The sequence below is a fragment of the Watersipora subatra genome, chromosome 8 (assembly GCF_963576615.1).
Source record: "Watersipora subatra chromosome 8, tzWatSuba1.1, whole genome shotgun sequence".
In the NCBI taxonomy this organism is placed as follows: domain Eukaryota; kingdom Metazoa; phylum Bryozoa; class Gymnolaemata; order Cheilostomatida; family Watersiporidae; genus Watersipora; species Watersipora subatra.
In genome coordinates this window covers 2,794,552-2,815,444 of record NC_088715.1, presented here as the reverse complement: position 1 = coordinate 2,815,444, position 20,893 = coordinate 2,794,552, and the positions used below count along the sequence as shown (strand labels likewise).

Genomic DNA, 20,893 nt, shown 5'->3' with positions numbered 1-20,893 from the left:
CTACTTCTATTTAGCAGACACCCCACTACTTATATACAGCAGACACCCTACTACTTCTATCCAGCAGACACCCCACTACTTATATACAGCAGACAACCCACTACTTATATACAGTGGACATCCTACTACTTATATGCAGCAGACACCCCTATAAGGTAAACCTCCTTTTCAGGTAAATTTTACAGAACATAAATAATTCATGTAAGGTTTTGTTTCGTATTGTGTAAGAATTTCTATATAACGTAAAGTTTGACATTGGGCAAGTTCTTAAATTTGAGTGGAATAACGAGAGTCTCATAGTTAGCAGTCAAAGTATAATTTTCTCTCTTGCAGCACTTGGGAGAAAACGACATACTGAGGTACCTGGGGTAGATACTGAGATATCTGGGGTCGATACTGAGCAATTCACATGCATGTTACGTTTCGTATGACATAAAATTTCTATAACAAAAATGTTCTCAGAACGAATTACAGTAGACGCTCCTATAACGTAAATTCCAGATAATGTAAAAAATTTATGTGAAGTTTTGATTCCTACTACGTAAAAATTCCATATAGCGTAAAGTGCCAAGTCGGGTGAGTGGTCCAATTCGATTTGAACGTTGATCTATCTCGTCGCACTTGCAAAAGAAAAAACGACATGCGTATAGCGTTATACCTACGCAATATATACATATATAACTTTCGCAACAATCTAGTTCGTTGTGGTAGATCATCAGACGAGTCGACAAAACATAGAATAGGGTAGCCGCGCAATAGGTAATAAATACTTGAAGACGATCGATTAGTGCAGGTGTTACAGTGTCGGTTTACCAATATGAATGTCACGAGTTAGAGTATCAACGACAGTTCTCTTTTATCCTAACCTTGACTCGTGGATACAAATAGATGACGCACAGGTAGTAGGGGAGAAGTGAGTAATGTGGACAGTTTTTCTTTTCATCACAGTTACTACTATTCTATTCACTTTAGAATACTCTAAATTATATCTTTAGCTTGCAGAGTTTGTTGGCTCTCTTTTCTTTATTGCATGTTTTGTAATACAAGCAATAGTTTTCCCAGAATGCACCATATCGTAAACCACAAGATTGTCGGCAGGTAATGTGGACAGGTGCGCTGGGTAATGTGAACATGTCATTTTTTGTCATTAAAAGTAAAAATTTCTCAGATATTTAAATAACTATAAGTAATTTATGTATTTGGTTATATTCAATTTAACGTAAACTGTACAGGAATAATTCAGATCTGAGAATATAAGATAATAATTCTACTAAGTCATGGTAATAACTAAGATAGTCTTTTAGTGTTGTTGGTATAACAAATTATGTCTATCTTAAATTGAATGATGATGGCTTAAAACCAAATATGAGTTCACTTCTGGTTCTTTCTGTGTTTCCCTGTGACAGCGGTTTAGGTAAGACTAATTCGAGCTGGTTTCGGCTCACATATTTACAATCTGGTGGGTCTGGCTTGAAAAACTTCCCACTCCTGTGCCGGTAAAAGTCTACTTCCAACTCTTCAGAGGCAATAGTTTTAATTAAATTAAGGCAATTATTTGAATATTCATTTCCTAATTACAACATTTTAAAAAACTTGCGTCTACTAATCACAATCAATAGATGGTGCAAAACAACATTCACTTTTGCATTGTAATTATTGGCAAATAATTGCTGAACTGAGAAATTTACATGTACGTATATTAGGTAGCAAATTTACTAGTAAGCTCAGTAGTAGTAGTAACAATTTAGACTTAACATTGAAACTAGCAAACTAAGCAGTTTATATCATATGCCTTGCAGCACAGGGTAATTTTGACATGTCCACTTTACCCCATCTTATATATTATTACAAATTTTGATAAACCTCAGTCATAGTCATGAGTTGCCTTCTGACAATCAATAGGAATAAACAGTACAATATGCTTTGTTTGTGTAAATATTGCCCCAAAAGTTCCCACAACATGCACACTATGTAACCCAGGTAGTAAAATTAAATTAAAAATTATTATTTGTATGATAAATATTAAGATGCGTATAAATTGATGTATGATGGATAGAGACTTCCAAATTAGCATGTGGCTTCTTCTAACATGAAAAGACAAGGTTTTATAATATGAAACAAGTGGAATTGGTTATAAAATTTAGCTAATAATTTAACTGTCCCAGCTGTCCACATTACCCACTTCTCCCCTACAACTTTTTTGTAAAATATTTTGTTGCTTTGGTTTCTTGTAGATGTATAAAATAATTGTTATTAGTTTTACTTGGCAGAGTGCACATTGCTGTTTAGTTAAGTAATCCAATCATTGTAAATGAACGTCAAAGATGTGCGCTCCCCCTAAACTTGTTATAGAATTATCGCAATCATGGTCTATAAATACTAGCGAGATTAATCATAAAAAGGAGCAAGGTTGTCTGTGCAAATTAATAATGCCGCAGTTGAAGTACAGCCCACAAATTAAATAAATTAAGTCAAGTTTTTCCTTTTTGTATGCCCAAAGGGGTGAGTTTAGAAAGATCTTGGAATGGATTAGGCTATTTTCAATGTATTTCATTGTTCTTAAAACGCAAAATGTCTATTACGTAAACAATCCTGACAGCATTATTTACATTGTAGGAGTGAATACTGCATTTGCATTTAGCGAGCTATTCGTAGAGGCAGACAAAAGCCTCATCTGCTCGTTAAATACAATAGCGTACTTACTATTTCCAGTATCATTGATAGTAAATTTCTGCGAATCACTCCGGCTGTCAAGTTCATATGTACAAGTATGCGGCACAGGCTGTGGTCGATTCCTAAGCAGCACACCCTTGGTCAAGTCTATAGTAGCTGACTAAATTTAAATCAAAAGAATGACAAGAGAACATAATCTGACAAAGCCTTACATGCTATTACATATACATGTATGCTGTTCAGTGTTCATACATATAAAGCTCCATATACATGTATGCTGCTCATACATATAAATGCTGTTCATGCATATAAAGCTCCATTTTCCTACACTATGAAGATTGGAAACAGTTTGTTAACACCATTCACAGTCATTTTACATGCAATCACCAAATCACCAACGAATTCACAAACCTTGAACCGTGAATTCACAAATTCACAGCCTCAGTAGAGGTCGCCACAATTCACAATCAACAAATTTCTTACACGATTGTACACAAAATGTTAGTCCGAGTTTTTAAATGCTTCAACCAATCACATTCAATTTAAAGAAAGATATTCAACCAATCACATTCGATTTAAGGAAAGGTATTCAACCAATCACATTCGATTTAAGGAAAAGTATTTAACCAATCACATTCGATTTAAGGAAAGGTATTCAACCAATCACATTTGATTTAGGGAAAGGTATTTAACCAATCACATTCGATTTAAGGAAAGGTATTCACCACTTCACTAGAAAAGCAGCAATAAATTAACAACTTGTAAAGAAACACGAAATGGGATTTGATCAAATTTCACTCAAACATTCCCCATGTTTTCATTACATAGTTAATCTACAGGTTTGTAACATCCGCAAAACGCAACCAACAAAAATCCACATCTCAAGCAAGTTTTGTCCTCTGCAGACTTTCATCGAATGTTTGGTCCTTGCGACAAATGAAATTGCCACTTGCGAATGACGCTCAAGAAAATGCCGTGAGCCATTCCATTTTAAACATTTCAGACGTTCCCATTCCAATTTGGCTAGACAAGAGCACGTCGCTATGACCTCTGGCATACAGCTCCTGATCATTTTTAACAAAGCGCCCGAATTAAACTGCAACAGGCAAACGCCCATTGAAACGCTTTATCACATAGTAGCTCAACGTGCGCACAACTCCAAATCTGAATCTTCCACAGCATGTAACCCTAGTGAATGCTATAGCTCTCCTCAGCAGGAGCCAGATGGTACCTTCTGATGTTTATTTAAAAAAAGCCTATGTAACCTTTCGTTTGGTTCACCGAGTCAGCCAATGACAGAGTTTTATTCAACAGGACCATTAACCTTATTACAGCCACACCCCGACATATGCGCTTAATGTGTTTTGGAACTGAGCTTGTATGTAAATCTACTCGTGTCTCAAAGCGCTATTTCCTATATAAAACAACTAAATACAAATTAATCCGTTGCCATATGAAAAAACCCCCCAAAACAGGATATTGTGGTCAAAAATGTGTTGTTAATTGTTGCAATTTAGTACCTACGCTAACAAAGTAACAAATACTTATTTAATTCCGAAAATCTGCAATGAAATGTAAAATTGCTACGTACACTGATGTAAGTTTTTACCTTCGAGACAGATGTAGTGACTAACGGCGGTCTGAGAGAACATTGTGAACTACGCAACAGAAAGTTTGAAATTAATTTACAAGAATTTAGCTTACTAAACACACACACTTGAAGGTAAGTTTTAACTTTTCACTAAACTTACTCTATTTTAGCTATTTGTTCACTTTTAGCCGACCTTTTAAAAACTTTTTTCAAACTGAATCGAGGAGAAAGACCGAGGGATGCTGTTTTCAAAAGCGGCCTTTCGCTACTTGGCCATCGAGAACTGGCTTATATGTTTGTATCTCAATGACTCATATCTCAGGGGAGAAACTTGCTTGAAATTCTCGAGTTTCCGTATGTAGGGTATGACTGTACTTTCCCACAAATTACAGACCAATAGTATAGATCTAGACCTTCATCCAATAGAGAAGCGACAAAAGACTCAAACTAACCAATCGTATCGCTACTTTCTCCTATCCTAATAAGTTTATCAAACTTGGCTTGATCACGACAAAACCTTATACAGTTAGTGAAATAACTTATTAAGTCAGTTTTATCAAACACGATTGTCCTTGAAACAATCTGTAAGCTTGACATATTTTTTTTTGAAATTCAAAATATGATTTCATTTATTTGAATGAAGACTTTTGACTAAATACTAAATTTCAAGCTTTGGTTCGTATGTTGATCATTCAGCTGAAATTACTTTTGCCAAAGCAAAAAGACATTGCAAGTTTTATATCTTTGACTAAAGTCAAGGCCAGGAATTCGATCAAGTCAACATTATTGTATTTGTATCAAATAGTAACAGAGCTTCAAAGAATGTTGTTTAAATATTGCTATGGTTATCTTGTCCAAACATCAAACCTGGTTACTTACTAAGGGCGTTGGTTGACTAAGTGGGTCAGTTACTTACTAGGGATGTTGGTTGATTAAAGTAGGTCAGTTACTTACTAGGGGTGTTGGTTGACTAAAGTAGGTCAGTTACTTACTAAGGGTGTTGGTGGACTAAAGTGGGCCAGTTACTTACTAGGGGTGTTGGTTGACTAAAGTAGGCCAGTTACTTACTAGGGGGGTTGGTTGAATAAAGCTGCGTATAGAAAGACTTGCGGTGGAGTAGGTAGCAAGGCAAGGTATGTAGTCATATTTGACTTGGAGAGAGACCGTCGCTGAGTTCCACGGCACGTAAAGCGTTGCATTCAGATCTGTAAGTAGTATATCATGTACATGTATGTACTGAAATCAGAAACCATTGAGCAATACCCAGCTTGTTGTTACCCAGTCACTGCGAGCTACTCTCTCCCACACCAACATGTTGTGGAACAACAAAACAACGCCAGTAACTATGTCCCAATAACAACATGTGGCATGTAGAACAAATAAATTAAAATATTTAGAAAAGCGCAATGCGGGAAAACAGTAAAGGATTAAAAAGGTACGCAATGAGAAGACATGTTTGAATTCAAACAAGGGTGCTTGCAATACGATAATTTTGAAAATTCTTCCTGCCGCCGTTGTCAGATTTATTTAAAGACTCACCAACTAAAATATATAAGTTATGACTCAGAAATAAACAGAGTTGGCTCGGTTTAAACCAGCCCAAAAAAACCGGTTTTATGGTTTTTTCATAATTTTTGTGTGAAAAACATAATATTTTAAGCTCTTAGTGGTTCATGTGCGGTAGAAATTCAATTATATGTAATTATCAGCTGTGGAAGTTCATTTAGGACACAGTAGTAAATTGATGGCAGAGCTCGAGTTGAAACTACATGAAATCCTAGCGCAACAATGAATTAGTGAATTTCATTTTCAATTGGTTTTATCAAGTAATACATGATGATCTCTTTACTGATGAAATATAAAAACCATGTGAAATATACTAATCCAATCATTGTCTCTAATAATGAATGAATACTTTCTCAAGTCTGGCCAGTGAGAAAAGATTACTTACAATTAGAAATTAAAACAATAAAATCCTTTTGGGCAAAAGCTTTAAGTTTGCAAACTAATATTTCATTTATTGGGCACAAGCCAAAGTCGTTGGATGGTTACAATTCAGTTTATCAAGTTTGTTGTGCTTTGAAAAGTTTTGAAAGGCAAAGGTTTTAAGGCAAAACGTAATGAGTGTGCTGTCATAACCCGAGGTCACGCAGATAGGCTTAAAGCTCACGCAGCAAAATGTCAAGCTGAAAACACCCATTTAGACAGTGATGCTAATATTCAGGTGATAGAAGTTGAGTCATTTGCCACTGCTCTAAACACTAGTAATGCATCTGCATTATGCTCTGCGCTGCACTACCACGCGACTAATCACTGGGATTAAAGTTCCTACTTATACATAGAGCTGTATGTAAAATATTCACTTTATGTGATAAGAAGTATTTCATCAGTATTTCTGTATTTCATCGATCATGTTTGATTTAAGACTCATTCTGAAATTTCCATATCTTTCCTCTCTTTTTTCCCATTACAACTCCCACAGTACCATCTTTAGCAGATGATTCCACATATGTATGTTCAATACTCAATCATGCAGCTATAGTAAGTGATGTTAATTAGACTTGAAATTGCAAAAACCGTGGTAAAATTATAAAAACCATAAAAACCGGTTGAAACCATAAAAACCGGTTTAAACCAAAATACCTGGTTTTTTCATAAACACCGTGGTTTTTTCCAACCCAGGAAATAAACCAACCAAAATATATAAATTATGACTCAGAAATAAACCAACAAAAATATATAAGTTACGATTCCGAAATAAACCGGTGTAATGTGATACTGACCGTTAATGAAAAGATAGATGGACTGAGAGCCGCCACTCCCCTGTGGGTCGTAGCAGAGAAGGCTGCCGGTATCATAACTTCTAACGTCATCCAAAACCCAAAGTCCGTCTGCTTGAAGACCAAATCTTGAGCCATTGAATCTTTGATACTACAAGTCACTCAGATATATTCAAGGGGTAAGTCACTCAGATATATTCAATGGGTAAGTCACTCAGATATATACATGGGGTTAGTCCATCAAATGTATTCACAGAGTAAATCACTCAGCTATATTCAAAGAGTAAGTTTCTCAAATATATTCATGTTCTGGCTGAATAAGCTGTATTTTCTCTCTTGTCACACTTTAGATAGAAATCAATTTTTAGGAGCATCTATTTCATGTGTTTTTTTACCTATTTCAGACAAATGCATTATTTTTTCTACAAAAACGTAAAAAAAACTGATTTAAATTGATGATAAACGTGTGTGGTTCCCTTAATGTAAAATAATCATGTACCCTAGACTAAGTGAAAGTGATAAAAAAGGGAAAAGTTGTCGATACAAACTGATTACGCCGCAGTTGCCGTACGATCGACAAATTACAAAGTTACGACTATTTTTTTCGTTTGGAAGAGCTCAAGGGGAGAGTTTGGAACGATCTTGGAGTAAATTAGGCTATGGGCATGTATTTTATGGTTCATTAACATAAATGTTTGCAGAAAGGAATGTACATTACAGGGTAGTCTACGGCATTTCGACACTAATTTCGTTGAGACCAAATTACTGTATGCATCTTACTATGTTCTGACCCTGTTCCGACCTTGCAAGTAAGATTCTGTTTAACATGGGCAGCTTTTATGTGACCGTACAACCTCATATCGATTTATGTTTGTCTTTTCATTGCCACTCTTTCAAACATTGAAATTGTTAGAATACGGTATTATCTGGCAGCCAAAGATAACACTGACTAGCCAATCCTATAACTCTACTTCATAGTTAATGGAATATAACGTAATTTCAATGTTTAGACTAGAACTGACCTTGCCACAAGGGTGAGCTGACCTTGCCACAAGGGTGAGCTGACCTTGACACAAGGGTGAGCTAGAAGTTATTACAATGGTTCAAAGATTAGTAAAAAAAAGCATATCAGTTGCAGCTAAAAGAGCACCTAGTATAACAAAAGACTACCTAGTCAAAGTCCGTCCGTCCGGGTAAAACAGTTAAGTCATTAGCTCTGAGACAATCAAATGATTTTAACTACAACTGCTAAGTGCAAGTCTGTAATAGACCCAAATGCAACAGCCAAACATTTAGATACTACAGTCAGACCTCTACATACTACAGTTAAACCTTAAATACTACAGTCAGACCTCTACATACTACAGTTAAACCTTAGATACTACAGTCAGACCTCTACATACTTCAGAGGTCAGCATGCTAATACATGGTTAAACCTTTATATATGAAGTTAAATTGTTGCAAATTCTGATATGTAAAAATTATATGTAAGATTATGTATGTAAAAACCATCTTATGTTGGAGTAAACATTCCCATAAGGTCGCACTCTAGTCAATTAAACTGCAGACAAAACTATGACAACTGCACAACAAATATGTTAGGTAATTACACATAACATTAAGATAAATATATAATATAAAACTCCATGTAAAAACAAAGTTATATATAACAAAGACTAAGTTGATAAAGTAATATTTAGGAAAAATAATTTTTTGTTATACGAACGAAAGTGTAAGATTGCTGAAGACCAAACTAACACTGTTATCATGTATCCATTTGTATACTTTTCACTTTCACTATCCTCTTCACTGTGACCTATAAAACTGCTCCAAACAGTCTTAAATATTTACTAGAAATTTCACAGGTTAAAATATGATACTACTGAGGCATTCGTAAATGGAGGTTTCACTGAACTTGTTTTAAAAGAAGACCAACTTGATCATGCGCTATGGTTTATGGTTTTATGTTTAAAATGACAGAATCAAAACAGGCCCATTCTATTCAAAATAACAGCTATACGTAACCATCTGATATATGAATAGGTTGTTAAATGTTTACAAATAATGTTGGAGTTACCCATATGTGACTGAACAACTCTCAAACTAAAAACTTGGTGATTCACAAAGGAAATTAAACACTGAGCATTTGTTTAGAGATTATATCAATATCATGCAACGATGACTCACGCATCCTGGTATTTTCAGGACAAAAATGTCATTGTTATCTGTGTAATAGTTCATGTGACACCATAGAGCAAACCATGAAAATAATGGTGCTGCCTTCTTGTTTTCATAATAACTAAAAAAACAACTCTAAATTTTGTTTAATATTTTAACTTGACTCATTAAAATAATTGAAGCTGTAGACAACTATAGCAATGATGCTGTAATAGAGACAGGGGAGACAACTATAGCAATGATGCTGTAATAGAGACAGGGGAGACAACTATAACAATGATGCTGTAATAGAGACAGGGGAGACAACTATAGCACTGATGCTGTAATAGAGACAGAGGATATAACTATTGCAATGATGCTGTAGTAGAGACGGGGTAGACAACTATAGCAATGATGCTGTAATAAAGACAGGGGAGACAACTATAGCAATGATGTTGTCATAGAGACAGGGGAGACAACTATTGCAATGATGCTGTAATAGAGACAGGAGAGACAACTATAGCACTGATGTTGTAATAGAGACAGAGGAGATAACTATTGCAATGATGCTGTCGTAGAGACGGGGTAGACAACTATAGCAATGATGCTGTAATAGAGACAGGGGAGACAACTATAGCAATGATGCTGTAATAGAGACAGGGGAGACAACTATAGCAATGATGCTGTAATAGAGATGGGGGTAGACAACTACAGCAATGAAGCCCAACAGACCTGAATTCTTTTAATTAAATGATGTTAGAGAAATTTGGCCCGAAAGACGACCCTCAATATACTAGGGAGCTGTAGGCAATGCTCTGCATGTATATAGTATATAGACTAACAACTCATCTGCTAGTGTGCATGTATGATGAATTTGCAAAGCTCATGTTAAGACCAACTACTAAACGAAACACACTGGCTTGGCTTCTGCCGCAACTCTGACAAATCTGTTCATCTACATGTATGATGAAAAAACAGGGATGAAGAAAAAGGGCACAAGTAGGTAATGAGGCAAAAACTTTGACATAATAAGTTAATGATGACAAACCAGTGCGATATCATTGGTGGAGAATCTGACAGTAGCCTCCCCAACGGATACTTGGCACCTCAGTTTTACGGTAGAGCCAGCTGGTATATCATATCGATAGTCGTCAGCGACTGGAGGAGTGTACGTCTGCGGATCTTGGCCCAATCGTGGCTCAGTAATGGATGCTATGGTGAATGTTACCTCCCCCGATATAGGACAGCCGAGGAGATAGAATGCTAAAACATATAATTTTATCTGAGCAAATCTTTAGGATACCGCAGAATCTTTCATCGTCGCAGACGTTTCATGCACAGCAGCTGTTCAATATGCCACAAGTGTAAGTGCAAACATAAACCACAGAACATTAACAAATACAGTATGTTTATAGAAATAGAAAGATACTCAGAATATTTGAACAGAAATTAGAATTGATAATTTTATAGTAATCGAGAACGCTTGAAACTTGAGTCAATCACCACAGCCTCAACCAGTGTTTAAAAATGATACATCAACACAAGGCTATATGAAGATGCAAGTTAACATTCAATCTATATATATATAAAGCTCAAAGTTTGTCTGTGATTCGGTGTGTCCAGCTACAGCTATTAAATCTAGGAATGAAGACTCCGTATCGCAGAAGATTTGATCTCAGAACCTCTCAATCACGAGACAATATGCTAAACCAATGAGCCGAACCTCTCAATCCTCAGGTCATGTGCTAACTCATTGAGCTACGCAAGAATTCATTGGGTGATATGAATCATTGTTGGTTAAAATTCGCATAGCGAATCTGCATTACGTTACAGCGCAACATCAGTAAAGCTTGCTCTCACGACTCCTATTAATAAATTCAGCAAAACTAGCTTACCCAAATGAGTCATTGGCAAAGTGCCAGGCTAATGGCTAGTGGCAGGCAACTACATTACCTGTCACTTTTTATAAGCCGATTTTTAATACCTGTGCAACGCCTGGCATTCCCGCTAGTCATTGTCATAGATGTGACCAGGAACACGATCACTTCATCACCAATAAAATATAATATTGTTTAAACTAACCATAGCAAGTCTAGAATATACTATATATATATATATATAGATTTATAGGCTTTGTTTCATTTCAATCATGAGTAAAGGCTTAGTACGATGACCATTTTTAGAAAATTTCTAGTATCCCTGGTATAAACATGTGAGTATATATTTTCTACTATAATGTGAATGGCACAAAGTGCTGACTACACACATAGCGACAAAATGCACTGTGTGTGTAGCCAACGCCTTGGCGATGCTTTGGCAAAGCATCGTCATCTACTGTAGTCATCACCTGTAGTATATGTTGTATCTACATGAATGTTATATCTACATGTAGATTATATGTACAAATATATTACATCTACAGTACATATACTATATCTACGCGTATGTCATATTTACATGTAGTCATGTAAATAATCTGTACATAATTATATCTACATATAAATTATTATATCTACATGTGTGTCATGTAAATTTAGACTATACCCACATATAATATATATGCATATATATTATATCTAAGTGTAATCTACAAGTACTTGAGATCAAGTTTTGACTTCAAACAAACAGAAACCAACACTAAAACCTGATGTAATCAGTTTTTGAACTCCCTGTACAATCATGACGTAAAACTCTTAATAAAAACAGCCTCATGATTTGTATTTGCCTGGGCAGAGATAAAACTGAGAACACTGAACTGCTCTAGAGTTACTTTGTTGACAGCTATGTCAGGTACTTACTGTAGAGTTACTTTGTTGACAGGTAATAAACTTCTCTTACACAGTCTAATTAGGTAGCAACAATCACTGTGTTTCCATGATGCTAATAATTCGTAAACTTGAGACAATCCGCAAGTTATTAGCGTCATGAAAACTAATCTGCAAACTAAGCAAAACTCTATCGAATCCATCATGCTTGCAATGGAAACAGCACTTACGAATGATGCGCATTAAAATACCGCGCCAACTATTCAATTGTAAACATTTTCAATGGTTCCGTCGTCCTTTCTCGATCAAGTTTCACGTGGTCGCCTCGCGAACTCGTGCGTCGCTAACTGCATCGCTAATTATTAACTTATAATAGTGTATTTCTTTTTTTTTAACAAGTTGCCGGCGTCGAACCGCATGCTACTGATATATTGTATATCTCTATGTCCTACAGCTACTGATATATTGTAGATATCTATGTCCTACAGCTACTGATATATTGTAGATCTCTATGTCCTACAGCTACTGATATATTGTAGATCTCTATGTCCTACAGCTACTGGTATATCGTAGATCTCTATGTCCTACAGCTACTGACAAGACTGTATGCATATGTATGACCCTTTGATGAGCAACGTACCATCTATGACTCACGCAATTTGCGCCCACTCCGGGCACCTAGTCATATCCTTGTTATTATAATACTATAATCTATTGCAGCAATGTAAACAACGAAGCTATACACTGGACAGCTGAGAAACAGCTGTGAAAACTATGGCTAAATACAATACTCCTTGGAAATATCAGCTCTCTTTACAGTAGCTATCATTGCAGACAGCTTGTAGGTTTCCTACAAGAGCATAGAGGATTTAACTCCTATAAAGGCTACGAGAAACCGTGTCTACGAGAAACCGTGTCTACGAGAAACCGTGTCTACGAGAAACCGTGTCTACGAGAAACCGTGTCTACGAGAAACCGTGTCTACGAGAAACCGGGGCTATAAGAAGCCGTGGCTATAAGAAGCCGTGGCTATAAGAAACCGTGGCTATAAGAAACCGTGGCTATAAGAAACCGTGGCTATAAGAAGCCGGGGCTATAAGAAGCCGTGACTATAAGAAACCGTGGCTATAAGAAGCCGGGGCTATAAGAAGCCGTGACTATAAGAAACCGTGGCTATAAGAAACTGTGGCTATAAGAAACCGTGGCTATAAAAAACCGTGGCTATAAGAAACCATGGACAACTAATAAAATCCTAGTGTATTTCACTATAATGTTGACCAGCTGAGGCAACTATCACTATGTTTCCATGATGCGCAGTACTTCGGAGTTGCGTCCTCTCCGAATCATGGAAACGGCGTCTTTGCACTGAAATCACTGCGCACTGATCAGTGCGAAGCCAGTGCAAATTCGCAGCAAGGAAACGGCAGTTGCGCAGAGCTCTCTTGCTGTGGAGGCAGATTCATCGAGGGCCATAAACTAGTACAAAAGTTATCCGGCTTATCTTGTTTTTTTCTATTCCTCCGATTTTCTTTCACTTGAATTTAATTATGGTCTGCACCCACGAGGATGATGAGGTGATTACATTACTGGATTTTGTTATCGATGCCAACACCTTTCGAAAAATAAATGGCAAGTCCTACAGTAACATTTAAATAATATATTACTTAAAAATAAAATACATATTAAAAATATAATACTTTGTAAAAATTTAGTTAAGGTTTGTAAAACCTTGTGAATGTGTATTGTAAATAAAAGTATCATGAGGATAGAAGCATAAAAAGACCGTTTCTAGATCGATTCTATGTCTCCATCCAGAGATTCAATTTATACAATTTCTCTTCTCTGGCTAATTTGCTGAAAACCATTGCGCAGCATGTAAACGAACAATCCCCTCGATTTCGGAGGGGGCTGCATCGAAGCACTGCGCATCATGGAAACATAGTGAATGATAGACAGTTAAGGCTTATGATAAGACAGTGAGTGACTAATCCTCAAGACACACACGATTGATAAGGACAGGTTGGTAAGAGGCTTCAGTCTTTCTGTTAGCTCATTTAGCTTCCTATTAACGGACGGACGGCAAAAAATATGGATTAGATGTGTGAGCTGTAATCCGTTAGTCGACCAGAAGATCTACCAAAGTATTGACAAAGTGCTAATGGAAAACATGATGGATTCTAAAGCAGTGTAAAAAAGAAGACAAATCTCAAACAATTATTATAAAGACCATGAAAAGCTAAATAGTGATTAGTCATGACCATGGGCAAAAGAGTATCTCAAACTGCTCTGACTATTTTCCTAAAATTATAACAAGTCCAGAGAAATTGGTTGCCTATAAGGATGTACTCTGCAAGTGATTATCTGTTGTTTGTTCTTTGTCAGTGAATTTAGAAATACAGCATAGAGCGTTATGGTAATTATTGGGCACTACAAGAAATAGGAATACAATGATTTATGCAAAAAACCACCCCCTTCCCACCCCCACATTTCCTGTTTCATGTAAAACTGACAACGACGTTTGATGAAAAAAGCAACTCAGACCTTTCAGCAGACGCCTTGTCCTTACAGTATCAAAATGCATGTGTTTTGAGGTTGAGGTCAGGAGAGAAATCTCAATACATTACTAGCAGGTACAAAGGCCTGCTAGTAATGTATATATATATATATATATATATATATATATATATATATATATATATATATATATATATGAAGAATGAAGAGGGAAGATAAGAAGGGAGGGACGGGAGAAACAGTGGGGGAGAAAGGGGCAAGGGAGGAAGGGGGGAAAGAAGGGAGGGAGAAGGAGGGGGGAGAAGAAGGGGGTGGGAGTGAGTGGAATGGGTGTGTATAGAGTTAGAGAGTACAATGCAAATATATTGTTTAGGATTGACGGATTGCAGGGGAGTAACAGCTCACAGGAAAGGATGACTGGTCAAACCTCGTATGCCTCTCGGAAACAAATCATTCCAACAGACACCCATAAATTATTTAACCCGACTAGCCCACGGCAGGCATAGCTTCAACTGCCCAGCTAATGTTTAACCAGCAAACCAATGGCATGTGCTAATGCACTAAACAGCTGGTTCTCGTGCCTTCTATCAAGAACCTAGTTTTACAGCCAGAGGCTGTTAAAAACACTATTACAGCGGATAAAAACTTGCGCTACCATAGCACATTTCTATAACAACAAGCAGCGCATGACCGGCAGGAAACAAACATTGTTGTTTCTTGGAAAGCTCGGTAACGCATAATGATCAACTGGTGAGTGTGAGATCTCACCGATAGCAGTCCACCAGACTTGAAAAGTACAAGCCGCTGCTCTTTTATATTCTCAAGACAGTTCAGTCAACAAGTAAATGACATCCTTTGCTTATAATGATGAGCAAAAAACCTGATTTGCTGGCAGAAATGGTGAAGAAAACTTATGTAACTACAGAGCACAAGCTAAGGCATATCAGACATAGAGTTATTCACATAAGATGACTCTATGTCATTTACGTGCCTGCTTAATATTTATCACTAGCTCTGACCATGTAGGTTTTATATAATAAGTGACATAGCCTAGAACTACTCTGACAGAGTATAGTGGGACAGGAAGAGTGGGACAGGAAGAGTGGGACAGGAAGAGTGGGACAGGAAGAGTGGGACAGGAAGAGTGGGACAGGAAGAGTGGGACAGGAAGAGTGGGACAGGAAGAGTGGGACAGGAAGAGTGGGACAGGAAGAGTGGGACAGGAAGAGTGGGACAGGAAGAGTGGGACAGGAAGAGTGGGACAGGAAGAGTGGGACAGGAAGAGTGGGACAGGAAGAGTGGGACAGGAAGAGTGGGACAGGAAGAGTGGGACAGGAAGAGTGGGACAGCGACAGCTGGAAAGAGACAGAGGGACAGAGACAGCGGTAACGTGGAACATATTCAATAGCAGGACAGATACAGCCTGCAGTACCTCAAAAACCATCAGACAGAGCCAACTTAATTGTATGCAAAATCCAATCTTTACTATAACTAGAAATTCCACTGTCATACAGCCCATGATCAAAGTGATATTGGAAAAAAAAGGGTACTGATGGTTGAGAAATGCGATATTAGCAGTCAAATGGCACTTCAGTGCAATAGGATAACTGCAATGGTAGCTGTAATGTACTGGGTGTGGGTGTTATTATATACAACAAATAGCAATAATGAAAGGAAAAGATTATATGTGTATATATCTCCCCTGCAATAGGAGAAATGCAATATTGGCCAATATTAGAAGTAAAATGCACTGATATTATTAGAATAACCAATATTATTAATATAGTAATACAGTAATAATAGAAAACCAATGCACAATTTTGTTTACATTTCAAAACGTCATAGTTAGCAATATCAACAAGTTGTGATATTTATATAGATTTTTAGAAAGTCTGTACTACGTAATCATTGTTCTGTAGTGATCCAAACTTTTAATTAATTATTGTAATAATCTCATTAGAACCGTTAAAAAAATATCATCATCATTTTCTTTACTTACACTGCGTTGGACATCAGTTAGAATACCAAAGTACTCAAAATTGTCTAAAATGTCAGTTACTTTTAAATCCGCAAAAATGAAACGATTTCAGTACTCCTAACTTAATTACAGAAACCTTCGGCAATTCGACAATGTTATAGACTGGTGAAACGTGCACGTTATTTTTTTCGTGAAATGCGCACGACTTAATCGTTTTATTCTCTGTCCCTCGGCTTTTTGATTTCCGGTCTTAACTTTGATAAAAGTGAGGCTTAGCAAGTTTTAATAACGATTTTCGGCCAAATAAATCTGTCTATTTATGTATAATCCGATCAGATGGGTTAGTTTTAGGAATTTGCGGTAACCTTTCAAAGGCTTGGTAACATATTTAAATAGGTTTATATGCGTTTTGTATCGTTATTATACTTAAACGACTTTACTGAAAAATAGTTAAATTCGTTGATAGGATTCCTTTACAAGGGTTTGGTGACGGCCATTAAAGGATAATTTTTTCGGGAGTTGTGTGCACATGTGCATTTATCATAAATCTCCCAAACCGATCGCTTCGCTCGTGTTTGGTCGTGGGATAAGAGCCGTGTCTGTCCGTCCGAAGCTGCGCTATGTGTGTTAGGAAAAAGATTGCCTCTCACAGGAATCAAACCTGGTGCTTCAGATTCAGTGTTTAGCACACTACCACTAAGCCTATCACCTTAATGCATCACAAAATAATTATGGATATAGTGATTACTCATGACAAACTCTCACAGCGTAAGGGAACGGCTAGCGTACCAGTTAATGATAGTTTTCGCAGGACTGAAGTCTAAAATCAAAACGAGTAGGAGCTAGAAGACGCATGCCTGTGTAGCCTTATTTCTACACTGTTAAAGGAAGTCTATAGACGGTGATGTTTAAAGATACGGATGTTCAGCAATGTATCATCATTCGTATGTCTCGGTGCCTTTAATAATACCAGCATAGAAAGTCATAAAATCGACGCCAGTTTTGACGATGCTTTCCTGTTTACATCGGTCGATAGAGAATTATCATAGTGGTAAGTTCACCTCGACAGGAACTTTCTTTTTAAAACTCAAGAGCATTCTGATTGCTACTATAATTAGCTAATGGGACACTATAGTGTCAAATACATTCCAAGCAAACACCAACACATTACACCTATATACAATCAGAAACATATTGATGGTGACATCATAGCCCTTTACCCTAGAGAGATAACAGACCGGTTAGCGGAATATCCAAAGTGTTTATTGTGGGAGGAATGAACAAGTACACTGCAATACTCACCTAATATGTGAAACCATAGAGTGCTAGTATATCCCATGTCAAGTCCTTGACACGCTAACTCTAGAATCCGCTTGTGTTTGTGTGAAAGCAGCGAGTGAGAGCTAGTCTGACCTGCTGGCGAACAACAACTAAATAGTAACAAGTACTAGCAGGTGGCTGTCAGCCTTGAGCGGATAAACAAATGTTTTCCTCATGCCTGCCTATTGATCACGCACAGGCATTTAATAGTAGCAATACGGATTGATTCACGATGATAAATCGCCTAGCTTAGTATAAATGAATGGGGAATGTGTGTGATGGTTTTAGGACGAGTGTCACATTCCAGACTACAGTTCCTATTACAGCTAATAGCTGACATATCTGGAGGCAGAGAGAGGTAGAGATAGTGTAGGAGGCTGACATTAAATGCTGTTAACAATACGGATATCACGCTTCCGTTTAAAAAAAGACACTTTCTGATTAGAAAAGTCCCTGGGGGAATCGTTCAGACTATAGGTTAACCCGGCAATGTCCATATTTTTCGTTTTAAATCAGATAGTCGTTTTAAATCAGCGGGTGGTTTGTAAGAAGTTGTTTCTCAAGAACCAGACAGACTTTGGAACCCAAATATTTTTAGCGACCTGGCCGGAAGGCCGGAGCATATGGATATGAGTTTGGATAAAGTCGGCCAAACAATGTGGAAGCGCATATCGTTTACAGAGAATAACAAACCGACACATACATGACAAAGTGTGATTTATTAATGGAGAACGGGATTTATTAACAAGGAAGAGCTTTACCAAACCACACATTTACAAACCTGAGCAGAGTAACAAGCTATGTTTCTATATGAAATGACATACAGTAGCGTGTAGAAAAAATAATCTAGAAAATAGATTGAGTGATGGTGTCAATGTGGGGGCACACTAAAATCTTTTTGTCCTTTACCATTATTTATACAAATTTTCAGGCCCTTGTACTAGTTATTAAGAGCTCTTAATAAAAACCAATTTTTATTAAGAGCAGAAATATATTATTTCCTGGACCCTCGATGATTCTAATCAAAATTAGCTGTTTGTGTTACATTTTAAATCTCTTTCTAATAGAGGTGGAACGAGACACGAGACGTCTCGAGTATCGACCTGTCTCGTCTCGTATCGGTCTCGTCTCGAGTTAACTATTGCCAAACTCGAGACAGGAAATAGAACTAAAGCGCCTGGGCACGGTCGTTAAAACATGGCTTCTTGCGGTAGCAACAACTCCATATATTGTAACGGATTACGGGCAGCTGCCTTTAATGTTATACCCGGTCCGTTACTACCTGTTGCTATTGATTATGTTGGCCACTGAGTCTAATCATGTAGTCCGGACAACGGCCCTGTTATATTTTAGTTCAGTTCTGTGTTCTTAAAACAGATACCGGGTCGTATCTAATTACTCTTCGGATAATCCAATTTAATAAATTGGATAACTTTTGCGGGTAAAATGTCTGTATTTTATCGTATCGTGTCTAAACACCAACTGACCTTCATAAAATTCGGGCCTCTTTTACGTATATACTACCAAATCGCGGGTAAAACTTGCCCGGACACGGAGAAACGAACGAAAGGCCGTGTCGACCATAGTCCATGTTCGGTTAACAATGACGTTTTGTTAACTCAATATAAGAATATACATGTTCATGTATACAGTAATTAGTATAATTTCATGAGTAAAATTTAAATATAATTCACATACTACAGTTAATACATAAACAAAACTTAACATTAATGAAACGATAAGAATGAAAGTGTTATCGTGTGTTCTTTTAGTTGCGGTATTTCTTTGTAGAGCGACGGCTATCGGTTTCATTACACATTACATTAAAAAGTAAGAACTATTCAATAGATGGTAAAAATATACATGTACAAAGCAATATGTTTATAATAATTATGATCAATCAAGCTCAAAATTCTTAGAATATATAACTTCGGTATTTTAGAGCTGTTTGTGTCACATTTGTTTACAAAAACTACATGCATATCACTATAATAATTAAAATGTTGTATTTAAATCGTTTACACCAGGTGAAAATTCAATTTAAAAATAGATTTATTAATTTATATATACCGAGTAGCTAGTACTTGTGTAGTGAAATCATCACCAAATGCTCATTATTTTACTGTCTCGTGTCTCGAGTCTCGAATTTTCACATGACAGTGTCTCGAGTCTCGTCTCGAACTTAAAAATCCTGTCTCGTTCCACCTCTACTTTCTAAAGTATTATCGCTAGCAGTTGTGAACAGAGAACGAGATATGTAATCTCCACTAGAGTCAGCGGTAGTATTGATGCCTCCAATGTACTTGAGCCATGAATACGTCACACAAGAACTCTACACACTTTACACTAACAGCTCATTTCAACAAGATGATTTGTCTCTAAACTAAGTGTAGATAAGATTTCCTGTCTGCTCTTCTGTCTGTCTGTCTGTACTCTTGTCTGCCCTTCATACATTGGTACATTAAAATGCTACCGACGGTGCATTCTTAAGGCGTGGTCACACGAGCACCGAACCAAAGTAGGATCGGTTCGGAGGATTGAAATAAAAGTATCATCCCATTTCCTTTTGAACTTTGCTCACACGCACGTAAGGAGAAATGTGACGCTAGAATTCTAGAATTTCAACCAGCCAATAAGAGCAAGTGTTCAGCCACGAAATTTCGAGCAGCACCGAAATGGTTCGTTTCGACCAGAAATGTCCTCGGCCGAACTTTTTACAGTTGAGAGCGACGTCAAATAAGTTTATGCAGTACTTCAAATAAGTTTATACAATGCAGATTTTAATGATGAACCCTTTTCATATTTCTAGAACGGCTACAAATTAGCGATGCTGCCTACACTGTTTATGATAAGTTTAAACACAATCAGTAGGCCTACTCCGGTGGTAAAATAGTTTGCGTACTTTGAGGATATTTCAACATCATTTGTAATATCGCTTGTAATGGTAGACACGCTGTTGATTTAATTAGACTTTGGTCAGTACACCCAAAATGATATTGACAGACAGATTGATCTATGACGAATAATATGCTATTTAAACAGATTTTAGATAAAACAAAATGGTGTGATGATACTAGCGTAGCTAGAGCTATATGCTTAGCTGAGTGAATATTCA

General features: G+C 37.0%; 1 protein-coding gene across 3 annotated transcripts in view; it reads right to left on the bottom strand.

Annotated features, from left to right (window-relative positions):
• The window catches only part of LOC137401421 (vascular endothelial growth factor receptor 1-like), an 83,523-nt gene that overhangs the window by 53,983 nt on the left and 8,647 nt on the right, over nt 1-20,893 (bottom strand). For all 3 annotated transcript variants that reach the window (XM_068087755.1, XM_068087756.1, XM_068087757.1), the window contains exons 3-7: nt 17,761-17,871; nt 10,250-10,464; nt 7,048-7,195; nt 5,333-5,469; nt 2,704-2,833 (exon numbers count right to left, since the gene is read on the bottom strand). In XM_068087755.1, the coding sequence (XP_067943856.1) occupies nt 2,704-2,833; nt 5,333-5,469; nt 7,048-7,195; nt 10,250-10,464; nt 17,761-17,797 (667 nt within the window). In that variant the 5' untranslated portion in view covers nt 17,798-17,871. The remainder of the gene's footprint in view (nt 1-2,703; nt 2,834-5,332; nt 5,470-7,047; nt 7,196-10,249; nt 10,465-17,760; nt 17,872-20,893) is intronic.